The sequence below is a fragment of the Pan troglodytes genome, chromosome 9 (genome assembly GCF_028858775.2).
Source record: "Pan troglodytes isolate AG18354 chromosome 9, NHGRI_mPanTro3-v2.0_pri, whole genome shotgun sequence".
Taxonomy (NCBI): domain Eukaryota; kingdom Metazoa; phylum Chordata; class Mammalia; order Primates; family Hominidae; genus Pan; species Pan troglodytes.
In genome coordinates, this window is record NC_072407.2 from 10,114,170 (window position 1) to 10,132,319 (window position 18,150).

The 18,150-nt window shown below is 38.6% G+C and overlaps 1 protein-coding gene across 1 annotated transcript; it reads right to left on the reverse strand.

Annotated features, from left to right (window-relative positions):
* Positions 1 to 850: 850 nt before the first annotated feature.
* LOC466403 (olfactory receptor LOC466403) lies at positions 851 to 1,792 on the reverse strand. The gene has a single exon (XM_521802.2). It carries the CDS (start codon positions 1,790 to 1,792, stop codon positions 851 to 853), a length of 942 nt encoding a protein of 313 aa, XP_521802.2.
* Positions 1,793 to 18,150: the final 16,358 nt, after the last annotated feature.

Sequence of the window (18,150 nt, forward strand, 5' to 3'; positions counted from 1 at the left end):
GACAGGACATGAAGATTGAGACAAGAGGACTGAAAGTAGGATGAGAAAGACGGTTTAACTGTATATCTAAGACAAGTAGGAAAGAGTAGGAATAAGATGGTGTCAGAAATCTCATGGAAAAGTCAGGTAGGATAGTATGAAGTCAGAAGTTGGTAAAATATATCTTAAAAAAGGACACACAGATTCACTTAAAGCAACACACACACACACACACACACATAAATATGAGTCATTTTAAGATGTAAAAATCACTAGGAAAAAAAACTATAAGAAATTCACACTCCAAATAAGTAGCATTAGATAAAAATATTAACAAGATCTGTCAAGGACAGAGGAGGCAGTGAATGTCACATGTTATTCACTCTACATAAGAATCAAAGTTCTTGAGTCAACATCTATATGTCCACAAGAGATCCATTCATGGCAAAAAAAAAAAAAAATGATTCACGTTGAGCTGAGTCAGGGAAAACCAAGACATCTAACACATACATATGTATTAAACAATACAGGAATTGAGAAACATTTAAAATAATTGGAATTATATTTATCCTTTGTTTGAAAACCATACAATTCTAAGCTCCAGTGATTATGGCTTGTCAATTCGTACTCACATAGATGAAGTCAAGAAAAACTTCCAAACAATTCTAGAATGCCAAAACACTAAGATTCCAGTCAGTGAAACAGAAAGCAGGATCCAACGAGTAGATATCCCTATAATCAATTGAAACACTGAAGAAAGCCAAATCTAAACTTATGCTCGCAGTAACAATTTAAATTTTCTATGCATCATAACAATTATTCTCCAATATCAATTTCTGTTTTCAAGGTCAGGTTGCATTTATTTTATTTTTTACAACCTCCTCAGCAGGTTCTGGATTCCCTGCTTGATCTCCTTGGTTCTCACACCATAAACAATGGGGTTCAGAGCTGGGGGAATAAGGTGGTGCAGGATGTTGAGCAGGATGGGGACATCCGGAGGAATTCTCTTCCTGGCCAAGTTAGTGATGACCAGAACCAGCAGGACTGTGGTGAAGAAGAGGATGAGGATGAAGTGGGAACCACAAGTACCTAGAGCTTTGGCCATATCTCCCTCACCCTTAATCCTTAGCACAGTTTTCAAGATAAAAAAGTAAGAGAGAACAATAAGGATGAGGTCAGAGCCCAGCAGGGTCCAACCTATAACAAACTGGTAGCTCTGATTCAAGGTGATGTCATCACAAGAGAGTTTAGAAACAGACACGTTAGTACAGATGCAGTTCTTGATGATGTGTCCTGCACAGTATCTGAGTCGAGAAGAAAGTATAGGGATAGGCATAGTAAGAAGGCCATTCCTGGCCACAACAAAGATGGCAGCCCTAGCGACAAATTGATCAGTGATAATGGATGAGTACTGTAGGGGCTTGCAGATGGCCACATAGCGGTCATAGGCCATGATCATGAATGTGCAGGACTCCATAGTCAGAAAACTGTTCATGATGAACATCTGAAGGAAGCAGGCAGGGAAGCTGATTGATCTGAGGTCAAACCAGAAGATGGCCAGGACCTTGGGGATGACGGTGAGGCAGAGTACGATGTCCAGCAGGGAGAGGAGGCTGAGCAGGTAGTACAGGGGCTGGTGCAGAGAGGCTTCCAGATAGATGGTGATCAGAAGGGTGGCATTGGCCCCCATGGCCAGGAGGAAGAGGAGGCTGAGGGGCAGAGACAGCCAGTGCTGCCAGCTCTGGAAACTGGGGAAACAAATGAGGAAGAATTCAAAGACTGGGGAAGTGGAGTTGTTGCTGGGTAATGTCATGAAATAAATCCTCAGCTGAGAAAATTTCACCTGAAATTGTGTTTGATAAGACACAGGAATTAGAAATAGAAAACAAAGCTGTTAAAATATTTGCTAACATTTTCTAATTTATAAAATGTATGAGATACAGATGACCAATCCCAAATGAAGGCAAAGTTTAGTAAATATTAACATAAATAGTGAAAGGTTTAGTAAATTATTTCTGAAGTTAATTTAGAAAAGCAAATAAAACAGACTAGACAAAGGTTTAGAAGGAAAATGATTAAAAAAATACCTCATTAAAACATACTGTAAAATACAAAAAAAATTCCAAATTATACTGACAAAGCAAATTGAATAATTATAGATCCACAGGCTAGAAACACTCATAAGTTTACAGAGTAATCTAGAATTAATAAATATGTCATAAAATAATTTAATTACAGGGTCCTTTCAGTAAGTAATGCATAATTTGTTAGATGGGGGAAAATAATTATTCCTCTCTTTTTATTACACACCAAAGTACATTTGAGATGGAAAAAATATATAATATACTCCCAACCCTATTATAAACCTGAGGAAAATAAAAGTAAATATTGATTAAATATATAGAGGAACTCCCAAACTCCCTATCACTCTGACATATGGTACTGTGTCACAACCCATCCTAGACATATTTAATCCAAGCCTGCACAAGTGCAATTCAATGTTCCTATAGAAAGATAGGCTCAAAGGTTATGCTGTTTTCATTAACATTTATAACCACTAACCTAAAATGAGAACTTAATACACATATTCATGACAATAACCTTCTCTGGTTAATTCATTCCTGTATCTGCTTCAAGCAATTTTCCATATTTTCTATTATTTTCAAATACTAAATCTCCTCTTCTCTCAGATAACCTCTCTAACTGCTTCATAAAGACAGTAGAAACATCAGATGCAAGTCCTCTACTTCCCATGATAGACTCATAAACTCATCAGCATCTACATCCTTGCTCTCCTTATTGCACCAGCAGAATCGAGGCTCTATCCCTTCTCTGAATGGCAATCCTTGACCTCACAATTTGATTCTATTCACCTTGACCTTTTTAGGAACCCTGACTTATGGATTATCCAGCCCATTGCCTATGTATTCAACCCTTCCTAAATCCTTCCCATGGATATTCAAAATGTTCAAGTCTCTCATATCTTAATTATTTTCTTCATCTATCCCACATCCTCATTTGGATAAAGACCATGGTTTCATTTTTTGGAGAAAAATACTAATCTATTTATTCTTCCTATTTCACACCCAAACTTAAAGGACCAAAGGAGGCAAAGGACATCTAAAAGGGGACAAGTGACTGTTGGCTTCAGTAGTCCAATTGAGAAGTGATCAGTGTGTGAATAAATGGCTCTGAGGATGAGAAAAATGGGCATATTTTAGAGGTATAAATATAATGATAGTGATATAAAGACAGTGATTAGACTAGTTGCGTAGAAGAAGAGAGGGTAGAATTCTAAGACTGCACTATCTGTTCTGACTCAAATGACTAAGAAAGTTTCACGAAACAAAAAATAGCCTTTGAAAAGATTTGATATATGTTGTGGAGGCAGAGATTATGGATCCAATTTTGACGTGTTGAGTTTATTGGATCTGTAAACTATCAAAATACATGTGAAATAAAATGTTAGAGAAAGCAATTTAAATTCATTTGAAAGTTAAAGAATTGGAAATCATCAACACATAACATATAGTTCAAACCATAGGACTTTAAATAGATATACTTATGGAGAATATATAAATTAAAGACAAAAAGAGCAAAAGAGGTAAAGAGATTGCAAGGAGACCTAAAAGGAATGAACAGAGACATAATTGAAAATCAAATGGAGTGGACAGATATGCTCACATGAAGAGTTTCAGTAATGTGAGAAAGAGATTATCCATTGCATTTGGCAATTAGGTAATCATTGGTGGTCCTAGCAAACAGTTTCATGTGAAGAGAGAAATAGAATGCGGGAGGACAGGGAGCCAGCAGGACTGGAATGAATGGACACAGGGAGGACTGATCACCTCATTGGAAATCTTCACTTCAACAAACAGCTTCACATGGAGGGAAAACTGAATGCACAGGTAGAACAGTATGTATTAATGCATAGATTTTTTTTTACAAAAAGCAATGTGAATACATTTAAACTGAGGGGCAAAAGACTAGGAAGAAAAATATTGGTGATAAAAAGGAAAAAAAAAAAAAGATAAAGCAACAGCCCTGGGGAGACAACTACTATTTCCATTTAAATACTGCACAAAACACACCACTGCCTAACTTTCTCTCCTTTCTCTCCCGAATCCACTGTAAAATCTCTGAAGTACATAGAATGTATTTTCTCTTTTTATTTCATGTTGTTTTTACAGTATCCAGAGCTTAATAATTCTTAATAAATGCTTGTGAGGTAAATGTCTTAATTTGGGGAAGGCTGTTGACTTTTAAAGACTGAAATAAGAAAAAATAAAAAAGGAAAATATTAACCAAAGAAACCAAGGGAACTGATGTGGAAATTGAGGCAAGCCACGAGGAGAAGCTCAAGATAATAGCTGAATGAGCTGTGGGCCAGAGGTAGAGACAGTGACAGCACAAAGCTCTTGGGGAAGCTTGGGGAAGCTTAAACAAGTCATTCACTTTCATTGCCCTCTGGCCCCAAAGCCTGACATTTGGTGGGAGGGATACTCCTGATTCACCCCACTGACCTACTAGGTCATTGCCTTCACACATACAGCACCACCAAACTACCTTGTATTTCCTCCAAATGAAGAGGATGTCTTAGAGATCTTGCAATCCACCAAGGCAGAAAATATCCCAACACCCTAAAATATTCTCATTTCTCACCCTCTGCTCATTTTCTTTTCCTTAGTCCACTGTCTCTGAAAGATTCTTTCCTTAACTTGTGCTTTTTCCTGCCCCTTATGTGTAGTCCCCATCTACGATTGTGCTTTACAATTCCCAGACTCTGATCCATCCTCTTCAAGTCCTCATTCCTCCCTCACATTGTGGAGAATTATCTGATTCAATTCATCCTCTGCTACCTGGATTTTACTAAGAAGACTGTACTTAGTATAAAGGATAAGAGAGGAGGGTATGATGAGGAATGGGAGTAGAGAAAAAGTGGTTAGATACCTGAACATACTGTCAGATGGAGTTATAGACATAAATATGAATCAAACTTTTGATATATTCTGTTAACAACTATTATAAAGGAACACTGCACTAACAGAAGTAACAGTGATCAGAGAGAAATGGATAACTTTTATTCTGCTTTGCTTTTGTTCAACTATGCTTTGAATATTGTGTCCAATTCAATGCACCTTGATTTAGGGACCACTTCTGAAACTGTACCACACAGAAAAAAGTACCCAGGATAAAGAAGATACTAAAAGCTCATTATAAGAAGTAGATATTTTAACCAAGTGAAGCCTTCCAAAATATATGACTGACCTTCAAGGGGAAGAAGAAAAAACTAGGGCTATTAGGGAAAAAAAGTCACAAGGAAGTCTGTTTCTGCTGGCTATAAATCATGTCTAATAATGAGAGGAAGCTTTTTCTCTCATTAACACTGGAACTTGTTGGGAGAAGGCAATGAGCACATTTCCTCACCAGCTTTTGCCCGAAGCCTCTTGGACTTGTGTCATATTAAACTCAAAATGCTGTCCCAGAACCATTCTTTTCCTCTTTTAAATCCCTAGATTGCTATTTCTGGGCACACATGCGTGAAGTTCTCAGCCACAGAACACATGGGATCCCTTGTATGCAATAATATGAGATTGCTGAGACTGTAGAAGAGGCTTCCAGCAGGAAACTAGGATTCCTAAATCTTCATGCATTTGGTATCAGAGCCCATTGACTTTTTCTTCTTTTTTCATGGGGATCAATATAAGCATGAGGAGAAAGTCTCCTGTTGAGTCCTCTGGTGACCCAGGGTCTCCTGGCCCAACACAGCATTGCTCCCCTCCCTTACCCCTGAAACTCACAGAGGATACAACAGATTAGGTCCTGCTTGAGGAATCTACTGCCTGCATCCAGTAACCAGAGCTGAGACTGCTTCCGAATCTAGAGGGTTTTATGATCTACGGTCAGTTCCTCACACTGTCCCATCCCCTTCTCCAAGCCAGCTGGGAGCAGTAGTTTGGGATACTGGGACCCAGCAGCTAAGTTAAAGGTTCCCATGAGAGCCAGGCTGGAGTGCGGTGGCGCGATTTCGGCTCACTGCAATCTCTGCCTCCCAGGTTCAAGCGATTCTTCTGCCTCAGCCTCCCGAGTAGGTGGGATTACAGGCGCCTGCCACCACGCCCAGCTAATTTTTGTATTTTTAGTACAGACAGGGTTTCACGTCAAGAAATCCGCCTGCCTCGGCTTCTCAAAGTGCTGGGATTACAGGCATGAGCCACCGTGCCCGGCAGGGAACAGGATTTAAATATGAGAGAATTCAATTCTGCATCTGACTACTTGACTACACAGACCATCCTCCTAAACGTTCTCTTATTCTACATTAACATCATAAGATGTTATATTGACAGATTTCCTTGTATTAAAACTTTTCAGAATTTCTTAACAAACCTACAAGATTTCCTTCTTTTTATAGTAACTGAAATTCAACTCCACTATTTGATATCTGTATGAATTTTGACAGCTAATTTACTCTATGTAATCTCGGTCATTAATATTTATTTATAATTATCAACTATATGTCCAGAATGAGATTAGCCACAGGGATAAGAGATTATGGTCCCTGCTCTCATCAAAATTTTATTATGGCAATTGCATTACATTATAGTATCAATAGCTTCCCATTGTTCATAAAATAAAACCAACTTTCCTAATATGGACTACTGAGAAATATATATGAACTGGACTGTAAGCTTCATGAGGACTAAATTCCTGTTAATTTTGTTCCCTATTAATGTGATGTCTAGTACAGTGTTTACAGTGTGGTAGAATCAACATATTTTTATCGAATTAATTCAAGATCATACATACTCTATCTCCTCCTTACTTCTCCAGTGTATTTAGAACCACCTTTTTTCAGTGGATGATTATTCCTGCCATAGTCATTGTTGAATGTCTCTTGGGGGTTTGTGATTATGAAGTTAAAGTGAAATCAGTCAGTTGATTTTTTTTTCCTTCACCTCCTAGGTCCAACCACAGAGAAGACGAACAGTTGGGTTTAATCCAGTATGTTCTTAATTTTGGATCTGACCACAAATCTCTTGTATTCTTTGACCTATTTTGTGGTTGAGCAGGCTGATATCTATGGCCTAGTTCAACTGAGCTTTCTGAAATGACTTCCTGGCTTCCAGTTCAGATAATAGTAGCCACCTGAAGGAGATCAAAATATGGAGGGACAAGATTGGGTATTTATTATTATTCCTATCCTTTGCTTTGATACAGTTCTGTTAGTGGCTGCTTCTTTGTAGCCAGAGGTCCTATTGGGAAGCATATCTTCCAAAGCTCCAGTGCTTACTAAGTTTGAGGAATGTTGCTGCCTCTCCATTGCCCTTCAGGGCTGGGGCTGGTAGTGAGTTCCTGCTGTTGCTATCTCCTACGTGCTTCTTATTGATTCCCTTGACCCTGCCAAGACCCCTATAAATAGTCTCTTTATTAAATTCTTTTTTTTTTTTTTTCGAGATGGAGTCTTGCCGTGTCACCCAGGCTGGTGTGCAGTGGCACGATCTCGGCTTATTACAACTTCCACCTCCTGGTTTCAAGCAATTCTCCTGCCTCAGCCTCCCGAGTAGCTGGGATTACAGGCACCCACCACCGTGCCTGGCTAATTTTTGTATTTTTAATAGAGACGGGGTTTCACCATGTTGGCCAAGCTGGTCTTGAACTCCTGACCTCGTGATCCGCCCGCCTCGGCCTCTCAAAGTGCTAGGATTACAGGCATGAGCCACCGCACCTGGCCTCTTTATTAAACTCTTGTCAGTGAAATCCTTTTCCTGTACTGTCTGTTTCCTGCTCATATTGTAAATGGTACAGTAGTTAGTACCAGAAGGGTACTCAAGAATGGACACTTAACATGAGATGCTAGGATTCGGTTATTCACATATTGATGAGAATGTGGATAACTAACTTTCCAAGGCAAAATGGAACATTAAATGTAGCATGGAATGGCATCCCAATAATGCAAATTACCAGCAGTGTGTGTAGAACGACAGGCAGGTGGAGGACAAGGACCTATGGTGAGAAGGACTGTAGGCTGTCTGGGTGAAAATCCTAGCACCATCACTTACTAGCCATGGTACTTTGGACAAATCACTTTACCTCTCTGGGTCTCAGTTTTCACATTTAATATGACGATAGTAATAGTGACCTATTTTGTAGAATGTTTGTGAAGATTAAAAGAGTCAATATATAAATAGCACTTAAAACAGTGCTGAGCTTATAGTAAGCACTATATGAGTTAGTTACTATCAATTGCACTATTTTATATGAAACTGATTGATTTCTTTGTGTCCTCCACTTTTCTTTTTGGTAATGACCCCTCGTATACTCCTCAGACTTTTTTCCTACTGGGAACCAACTGTAAAATATAAAGTTCTACCTCTTATGCCTGTTTACTCCACTAATATGTATTTTTTTTCTAAGTATACTGTCATCAGTATAAAGAGAGAGTCCAGATCATATATTGTGGAGATAAAATACAAAGTCTGGGGCCTGGGCCTGGGCCTGGGCCTACTAAGAGTTCATATCAGACAGCCTCTTAAGGCCAGGGCTTGTGAAAGAAGACATTCTTTAAGTTTTAGGGAACATGTGCACAACTTGCAGGTTTGTTACATATGTATACATGTGCCATGTTGGTGTGCTGCACCCATTAACTCGTAATTTAGCATTAGGTATATCTCCTAATGCTATCCCTCCCGCCTCCCCCCACCCCACAACAGTCCCCAGTGTGTGATGTTCCCCTTCCTGTGTCCATGTGTTCTTATTGTTCAATTCCCACCTATGCGTGAGAACATGCGGTGTTTGGTTTTTTGTCCTTGCGATAGTTTGCTGAGAATGATGGTTTCCAGCTTCATCCATGTCTCTACAAAGAACATGAACTCATCATTTTTTATGGCTGCATAGTATTCCATGGTGTATATGTGCCACATTTTCTTAATCCAGTCTATCATTGTTGGACATTTGGCTTGATTCCAAGTCTTTGCTATTGTGAGTAGTGCCACAATAAACATACTTGTGCATGTGTCTTTATAGCAGCATGATTTATAATCCTTTGGGTATATACCCAGTAATGGGATGGCTGGGTCAAATGGTATTTCTAGTTCTAGATCCCTGAGGAATCGCCACACTGACTTCTACAATGGTTGAACTAGTTTACAGTCCCACCAACAGTGTAAAAGTGTTCCTATTTCTCCACATCCTCTCCAGCACCTGTTGTTTCCTGACTTTTTAAAACTTAAAGTATAATAATAATATTAAATTTAAAAAAAGAAATATAGAAACATCCACATTCTGCAAACCAATTTCCTTTCTAAATACAAAGAGAAACTTTAAGTAAAATACTAGGAAACCAAATAAATATGTTTTTCAATTAAAAAAAAGAAGACACTCTTAGTGACTGTAAAGGGGGCAGTTCCAGAAAGGAAGACGGTAGAGATACCTGTTGTCTTGGGCTTGTCTCTAGGAGCAGGAGGAAAGGAACTGGGAGAGGGAGAGGAAAAGGGAGAGAAGGAAGGAGGATGGGAGAAAGAAAAGAGGGAAAGAATAAAAAGAGGGAAGGAAGAAGGAAAAAGGATTAGAAGAAAAGGAAAAGAAAAGGAACTGTAAGGAAAGAGAAGGAATAGGAAGTGAAGGGAAGAGAACAGAAGGGAAATAGGAAGGGGTAAAAGAAAAGAAAGGGAAAATAAAAGACGAAGAGAAAGGGAAAATGAAAGCAAAAGCTATCTTTTGAGAATTTCCAGTCACAATTCTTTCCTTATGGTGTTGGGTGGCTGGAATTCACATACCTTTTGTGTCCTAAAATCTATAAATAAATTGGTGTTTTGTTGGCTTCAAGTTATTTGTAACACTTATTTTACTATCCTTCTAATATCTAGTATAATCTGTAGTAGTAACACTTGTTCAGTCATCATTTTGATTACTTGTGATTGTTTTTCCTTCATAGTTCTTACTCGGGCTTTATTAATTTTATCAATCTTTTCAAAAAATCCAGTGCCGAGATTGGTTAATTTTTCTCTATTGTTTCTGTTTTCTATTTTATTGACTCTTCGCTTGTCTTTTTTTTCACCTTATATGTTAGGCTCATGGGGTATACATATGCAGGCTTCTTACATGGATAAATTGCATGTTGTAGGGGTTTGGTGTACAGATTATTTAGTCATCCAGGTAATGAGCATAGGACCCCGTAGATAGTTTTTTGACCCTCACCCTTCTGCCACCCACCACCAAGTAGGCCCCAGCATCTATTGTTCTCTTCTTTGTGTTCATCTGTATTCAATATTCATTCCTGCTTGTAAGACAGAATATGTGGTATTTGGTTTTCTGTTCCTGCATTCACTCACTAAGGACAATGGTTTCCTACTGCATCCATGTTGCTGCAAAGGACATGATTTCACATTTATGGCAGTGTAGTATTCCATGGTGTATATGTAACACATTTTCTTTATCCAACCCACCGTTGATGGGCATCTGGGTTGATTCCATATCATTGCTATTGTGAATAGTGCTCCAATGAACATTCAAATGCATGTGTCTTCATCATAGAACTATATATATTCCTTTGGATATATATCCATAATGGGATTTCTGAGTCAAATTGTAGTTCTGTACTATGTTCTTTGAGAAATCTCCAAACTGCTTTCCATAGTGGCTGAACTAATTTACATTCCCACCAGCAATGTATAAGTGTTCCTATTGCTCTGGTATCTTGCCACTGTCTGCTACTTTTTGGCTTTTTATAGTAGCCATTTGACTGCTATAAAATGGTATCTCATTGTGGTTTTGATTTTCACTTCTTTAATGGTTAGTGATGTTGAGTATTTTTTCATATGCTTGTTGACCACAGGCATGTCTTCTTTTGAGAAGTGTCTGTTCATGCCATTTGCTCATTTTTTGAAAAGGTTGTTTGGCTTTGTCTTGTGATTCATTTAAGTTTCTTATGGATTCTTGATATTAGACCTTAGTCAGATGCATAGTTTGCAAATATTTTCTCCTATTATGTAGGTTATCTGTTTACTGTATTGATAATTTATTTTGCTGTGCAAAGTTATTTTGTTTAACAAAGTCCCACTTGTCTATTTTTGATTTGTTGCAATTACTTTTGGAGTCTTCATCATAAAATATTTGCCAGGGCCTATATCCAGAATGATATTTCCTAGATTTTCTTATAGGATTTTATAGCTTAAGTTTTATACTCAAGTCTTTAATTCATCTTGAGCTGATTTTTTGTGGTAATAGGAAGGTGTCCAGTTTCAATCTCCTGCATTTGGCAGCCAGATATCCCAGCACCATTTATCGAATAGGGAAAATTTCCCCCATTGCTTGTTATTGTTGACTTTGTTGAAGATAAACTGGTTGCAGGTATGCAGCATTATTTCTAGGTTTCATAATCTTTTCCATTGGTCTGTGTGTCTGTTTTTGTACCAGTACTATGTTTTTTGGTTACTGTAGCCCTGTAGTACAGTTTGAAGTTGGGTAATGTAATGTTTCCAGCTTTGTTCTTTGTGCTTAGGATCACTTTAGCTATTCAGGCTCTTTTTGGTTCCATATGAATTTTACAATAGTTTTTTTCTAATTCTGTGAAAAATGTCATTAGTAGCTTGAGAGGAATAGTATTGAATCTCTAAATTGCTTTGGGCAGTATGGGGAATGTTTTAACAATATTGATTGTTTCTATCCGTGAGCATGGAATGTTTTCCCATTTGTTTATGTTGTCTCTAATTTCTTTCAGCAGTGTTTTGTAATTCTGGTTGTAGAGATATTTTATCTCCTGGTTATCTGTATTTCTGGGTTTTTTATTTTTTTATTTTTTGTGGCTATTGTAATGGGATTGCATTCTTGACTTGGTTCTCAGCTTGGATAGTATTGGTGTGTATAGGAATAGTACTGATTTTTGTAATTGATTTTGTGTCCTGAAATTTGCTGAAGTTTTTTTTAATCAGATTTAGGGGCCTTTAGGCAGAGAGTATGGGGTTTTCTAGATATAGAATGGTATCTTCTGTGAAGAGAGATAGTTTGACTTCCTCTCTTCCTATTTAGATGCCTTTTCTTTCTTTTTCTTGCCTGACTGCTCTGTCCACAACTTCCAGTAGTATGCTGAATAGGAGTGGTAAGAGTGGGCATTCCTTTCTTGTTCCATTTGTCAAGGGGAGTGCTTCCAGCTTTTGCTCATTCAGTATGATGTTGGCTGTGGGTTTGTCATAGATGGCTTTTATTATTGTGAAGGATGTTCCTTTGATGCCTAGTTTGTTGCAGGTTTTTAACATGAAGGGATGTTGAATGTTATCAAAAGACTTTTCTGTCTATTGAGATGATTACATGGTTTTGTTTTTAGTTCTGTTTGTGAGATGAACCCCATTTATTGATTTGCATATGTTGAACCAACTTTGCATCACAGAAATAAACCCTATCTGATCATGGTAGATTAGCTTTTTGATGTGCTGCTGGATTTAGTTTGCTAGTATTTTTTTTTTTAGGATTTTTGCATCTATGTTCATTAGGGATATTGGCCTGAAATTTTCTTTTTTCATTGTGTCTCTGCCAGACTTTGGTATCAAAATGATGCTGGCCTCATAGAATAAGTTGGGAAGTCACTCCTTCTCAATTATTTGGAATAGTTTCAGTGGGATTGGCACCAGTGCTTCTTTACACATCTTGAAGAATTCATCTGTGAGTCCATATGATCTAGGGCTTTTTCTGGTTGTTAGGTTTTTTTATGACTGAGTCAAATTTGGAACTCAATACTGGTCTGTGCAGGGTTTGAATTTCTTCCTCATTTAATCTTGGAAGGTCGTATGTTCCAGGAATTGATCCATTTTTTCTAGGTTTTATCATTTGTGTCTGTAGAGATGTTCATAATAGTCTCTGAAAACTTTCCGTATTTTTGTGGAGTCAGTAGTAATGTCCTCTTTGTCATTTCTGATTGTGTTTATTTGGATATTCTCTTTTTTATTATTAGCCTAGCTGATAATTTTTCTTTCAAAGAAAAACGTTTTGGTTTCATTGATCTTTTGCATAGTTTTTTGCATCTCAAATTCATTCAGTTCACCTCTGGTTTTGGTTATTTGTTTTCTTCTGCTAGCTTTGGGGTTGTTTTCTTCTTGTTTTTCTAGTTCCTCTAGGTGGGAATTTAGGTTGTTAAACTTTTGATGTGAGCATTTAGCACTATATGCCTTCCTCTTGACATTGCTTTAGCTGTGTCCCAGAGATTCTCATATGTTGTATCTCTGTTCTCATTAGTTTCAAACAATGTATTGATTTCTGCCTTAATTGCATTATTTACCCCAAATCATTCAGGAACAGATTGTTTAATTTCCATGTAATTGTATGGTTTTGAGAGATCTTCTTGGTATTGATTTCTATTTTTGTTGTGCTGTTATCTGAGAATGTAGCTGGTATAATTTCAATTTTGTTTAATTTATTGAGAATTGGTTTATAGCTGAGCATGTTATTGATTTTAGATTATGTACCCTGTGCAGAGTAGCAGAATGTAGACTCTGTGGTTGTTGGGTGGAGTGTTCTGTAGATGTCTCTTAGGTCCATTTATTCATGTGTTGAGTTTAGATCCTGAAGATCTTTGCTAGTTTTCTGCCTCAGTCATCTGTATGATACTATCAATGGGGTATTGAAGTCTCCCATTATTATTCTGTGGTTACCAAAGTCTCTTTGTAGGACTCTAAGAACTTCTTTTATGAATGCTCAGTGTTGGGTGCATATATATTTAGGATAGTTGAGTCTTCTTGATGAATTGAACTCTTTATCATTATGTAATGCCCATCTTTGTCCTCACTGATCACTGTTGGTTTAAAGTCAGTTCTGTGTGAAATAAAAATAGCAATGCTTGCTCTTTTTTGTTTTCCATTTGCTTGATAGATTTTTCTCCATTCCTTTGCTTTGAGCCTATGAATGTCATTGTATGTGAGACAAGGCTCTTGAAGAAGCATATAGTTGGGTCTTGCTTCTTTATCCAACTTACCAAATTGAACATTTTAAGTGGGGTTTTTACCCCATTTATTCTCAAGGTTAATATTAATATAAGCAGATTTGATCCTGTCATGTTTTTAGTTGGCTGTTATGTAGACTTGATTGTGTACTTGCTTTGTAGTGTCAATAGTCTATGTACTTAAGTATGTTTTAGTGGTGGTCAGCAACAGTCTTTCATTTCCATGCTTAGCACTTCTAAGGCAGGTCTCCTGGTAACAAATTTCCTTATCATTTGCTTGTGTAAAAAGGATTTTATTTCTTCTTTGCTTATGAAGCTTAGTTTGGCTGGATATGAAGTTCTTGACTGGAATTTCTTTTCTTTAAGGATAGTGATAATAGGTCCCTCATCTCTTTTAGTTTGTGAGGTTTTTGCTGAAAGAACCACTGTTAATATGATGGGCTTCCTTTTGTAGGTGGCCTGCCCCTTCTTTCTAGCTGTCTTTAATACATTTTATTTCATGACAACCTTGGAGAATCTGGTGAATATGTGTCTTGAGGATGGTCATCTTGTAGAGTATCTCACTGGGGTTCTCTGCATTTCCTGAATTTGAATGTCAGACTCTCTACTGAGGTTGGGAAAATTTCATGGAGAATATCTTCAAATGTGTTTTCCAAGTTGCTTGCTCCCTCTCCCTCTCTTCCAGGGATGTCAATCAGTCATAGGTTTGGTCTCTTAACATAATTGCATTTAATAAAAGTTGCATTTATTCTTTTTTCTTATTTGTGTTTGAATGAATTGATTCAAACAGTAATCTTCAAGCTCTGAGATTATTTCCTTAGTTTGTCTATTCTGCTGTTAGTATTTCTAATTGTACTACAAAATTCCTGTAGTGAATTTTTCAGCTCTATCAAATCAGTTTGGTTATTTCTTAAAATGGCTATTTGTCTTTCAGCTCTTCTATCATTTTACTGGATTCCTTAGATTCCTTGGATTAGATTTCAACTTCCTCCTGAATCTCTGTGATCTTTGTTGCCATCCAGATTCTGAATTCTATGTCTGAGATTTCAGCCATCTCAGCCTGGTTAAGAACCATTGCTGGGAACTAGGTGGTCTTTTGGAGGTAAGAAGATACCCTGTCTTTTTGAGTTGACAGAGTTCTTATGCTGGTTTTTCCTCATCTGTATTGGCTGGTGTTCCTTTAATGTTTGAATTTGTCCTTAGGATGAGGCTTTTTGCTTTTATATTTGGCGCCCCTAAGGGTTTCACTGTGGTGTAAATTGGATTCAGTCAACTAGCTTCATTTATGGATATATTCAGGGGGCCATGGTTCAACTCAGCACTCCTGGGTTGTGTGCTCTAACCCTGAGGAGCTGGGACAAGGCCCATGGCTTTGTTCTCCAGCCCCTCTAAGCTAAGCACCTACTGCACTGGAGGAGCCAAGGTGTTCTCCGTCCCATGGCAACAACAGTCCAATGGAGGGTGCTGCCAAAAGTGCTTCATCAGGGAAGTGGCAGGAGAGTCCTCACTTACACGTGTGTTAAGGCAGTGTGAGGGCAGCACATGTGCTGGCAGTGGCAGAGTGATGGCATGGTGGCAGTGGCAGTGCAATGACAGTGGTAGTTTAATGGCATAGTGGGGTCCACACATACGTGTGCATTGGCAGTGGAAGGGTGGTGACATTGAGGTTTGTGTGTGTGTATGTGCATTGGCGATGGTGGGGTGTCAATGTCTGCATGACTCTAGCAAAGCAGTGGGGGCAGGGTGCAGGTGAGTGCATGTCAGCAGGGGTCGGGGGGCTTCAGCCAAAGCTCTCTGACAATTAGGTGGAGTCTGCTAGTGAAGGAGGTATAGCAGTTGCCACTGGGAAGCTCCCTGGTTTGGCAACTGAGGCTGTGATGAAGCACATGGAGCCAGGCTGGGACCCAGAAAGAGGCTGGCAGACAGGGCAGCACTCAGATCAGACTTGCCTGGTTGCACAGGCAAGATATCCCTGTTCTCTACAGGTCCAACAGACAACAAGGTCAAAGCCACCTAGAGGAGCATGGCAAGCCTTGGGGGATGGGTGTCTCTGTGCTCCACTGCAGCCAGTCCTATGCCAAACCCTCTGGGCTCCACATAGACTGGAGTCCCGTTCCTTCCATGTCTCCAAACACTTCTCCCTGATAGCTCAAATGTTTATGGGGGTGGTGGGGTCCCCTGCAGCTAGGATTCCAGAGGTACATGGAGAGTGGGCCACACAATGCCTATTTAATTCACTCCTTCCCCAGGAGCCACTCAAGGCCAGAAATGAGACCTGGTGCTCAGCAACCCCATGCAGGATTTCCAGCTTCCTCCTCTTTCAGCCCAGCGTCTGTGTCCTCCCTCAGTCTGCTCTCAATTCCTCCCTTCCAAAGATCTGCCCAAAGTGTTGTCAGTATTCTTCATGGTTTTGTCTCTTGGTGGGAGAAGCTCTTCCTGGCTGTGTCTAGTCAGCCATATTGGCTCTTCTCTATTCTGCTCTCATCACTATGAATACCTTACTCTTGTTTACCTTGGACTTAATTTATTGTTCCTTTTCTAAATTCTTAAGTTGTTAACTTAGATAATTGATTTTACAACTTTACTCTTTTCTAATATAGGCATTTAAAGTATAAATTTTTCTCTGTTTTCTCTTTGGCTGCATCTCACAACTTTTGCTATATGTACTTTTCAATCAGTTTGAAATATTTTCTGACTTCCTCTGTGATTTCTTAGTTGATCCATGGGTTATTGAGATGTATTTAGTTTAGTTTCCAATTATTTAACTCTTTTCATGCTACCTTATTGTTATTGTTTTCCAATTTAATTCTGTATTGGTAAGAGACTATGACCCTGCACACATACTAAAAAAAAAAAAAAAATCTCCTGCCCCTGCTCCCCATGCCTTTCTAAACCCCCATGTGACATTAGCAATAAGCCCAAAGTTCCCTCACCCAAAGGATGAGAAGGCTCCCTCATACTGCTTATTAGAACAAAACTCATTCTCTACACTTTATACTTCCACAGAGGAAGGCTCTTCTTCCTCTCCCCACAAGGGGGACATATGGGAGTGAATACTTCTCTCTTCTCTCCGGTTTCTCCTCTCCTTTGCTTGCTTTTCCATATGGGAAGAAGGGTCACTAATACAATTGGGCAGGGATTATTGGGAGCAATGGATGCAATGGATGGGGTTATTGTGTTTCAAAAGTACAAAACATGTTCTGATCTGTTTCACTGCCTGCCTCATGTATATGTAAGGATGGTAGTAAACACTCTCTTTTTTTGTATTTAAATACCATAGCCTAACCTGCATAAGAGCCTGTGACCTGCTTTTTAGAGAGAAACCTGGAAAACAGCCACTCATTGTTTTGCATTTTATATTCCACTAAGGTTCCATTTATGAGATTTTGCGATGTCTTTCAGATGGCTGGATAATTGTGCTTGGAGTCGAATTTTCAAATTAAATTGCCTCATGTCTAGGTGGAATAAGGTAGTAGGAAGAGGTGCAAAGATTTAGAATTAAGAGTCTCTCCTCTGTCCTCTGGTTCCACTTGTATTTTCTAATTATGACTTACCAGAGAACCCTGCATTAAAGACATTTTTAAACAAACAAAAACTGCAAACCTTTACAAGAGGGAATTCTAAAAGATATACTTCAGGCAAAGAACACATGTCCCACTTGGAAGATCTGAGATGAAAAACGTATACTTTTTAGGCTGTAGGTTGGTCTGTTACAACAAAGATTACCAAAAATATGGTGGTTTAACCCAGATACAGGTTTATTTCTGTTTCAGGTTCAAGTCATGGTTGGTGGCCCAGACAGTGTCAGGAACACAGCTCTTCTGTATTGTTACTCTTCCATCTTCAGGTCACATTTCTGTCTTGTGATCCAAGAAAGCTGCCTGAGATCCTATTATCATATCCACTTTGCAAGCACCAGCAAGTGGTCTAAATGGAAAGAAAAGCAAATGACTTCCCATTATAGCCTACCAAAATGAAGCTTAGACTCTCTAGGGTTAAGAGAGTTTGTTACAATAGATGTAATACATCATACCCTGATTTTCTCTAGGACAATTTACCAGAGTTTAAGCCCTAGACTGGGAATCAAGCTGATTAGAATGTGTAATCCCTCCTGCAATAAAAACAGCTCATACCAGTCCTCCCTAATTCATCTACTTGCAACGGCCAAGTTAAAGGCCTGATACTAAGCCTCTCAGACAGAGTACTAGTTATTATGAGTAAAATTTACTAAGAAAAGAAAA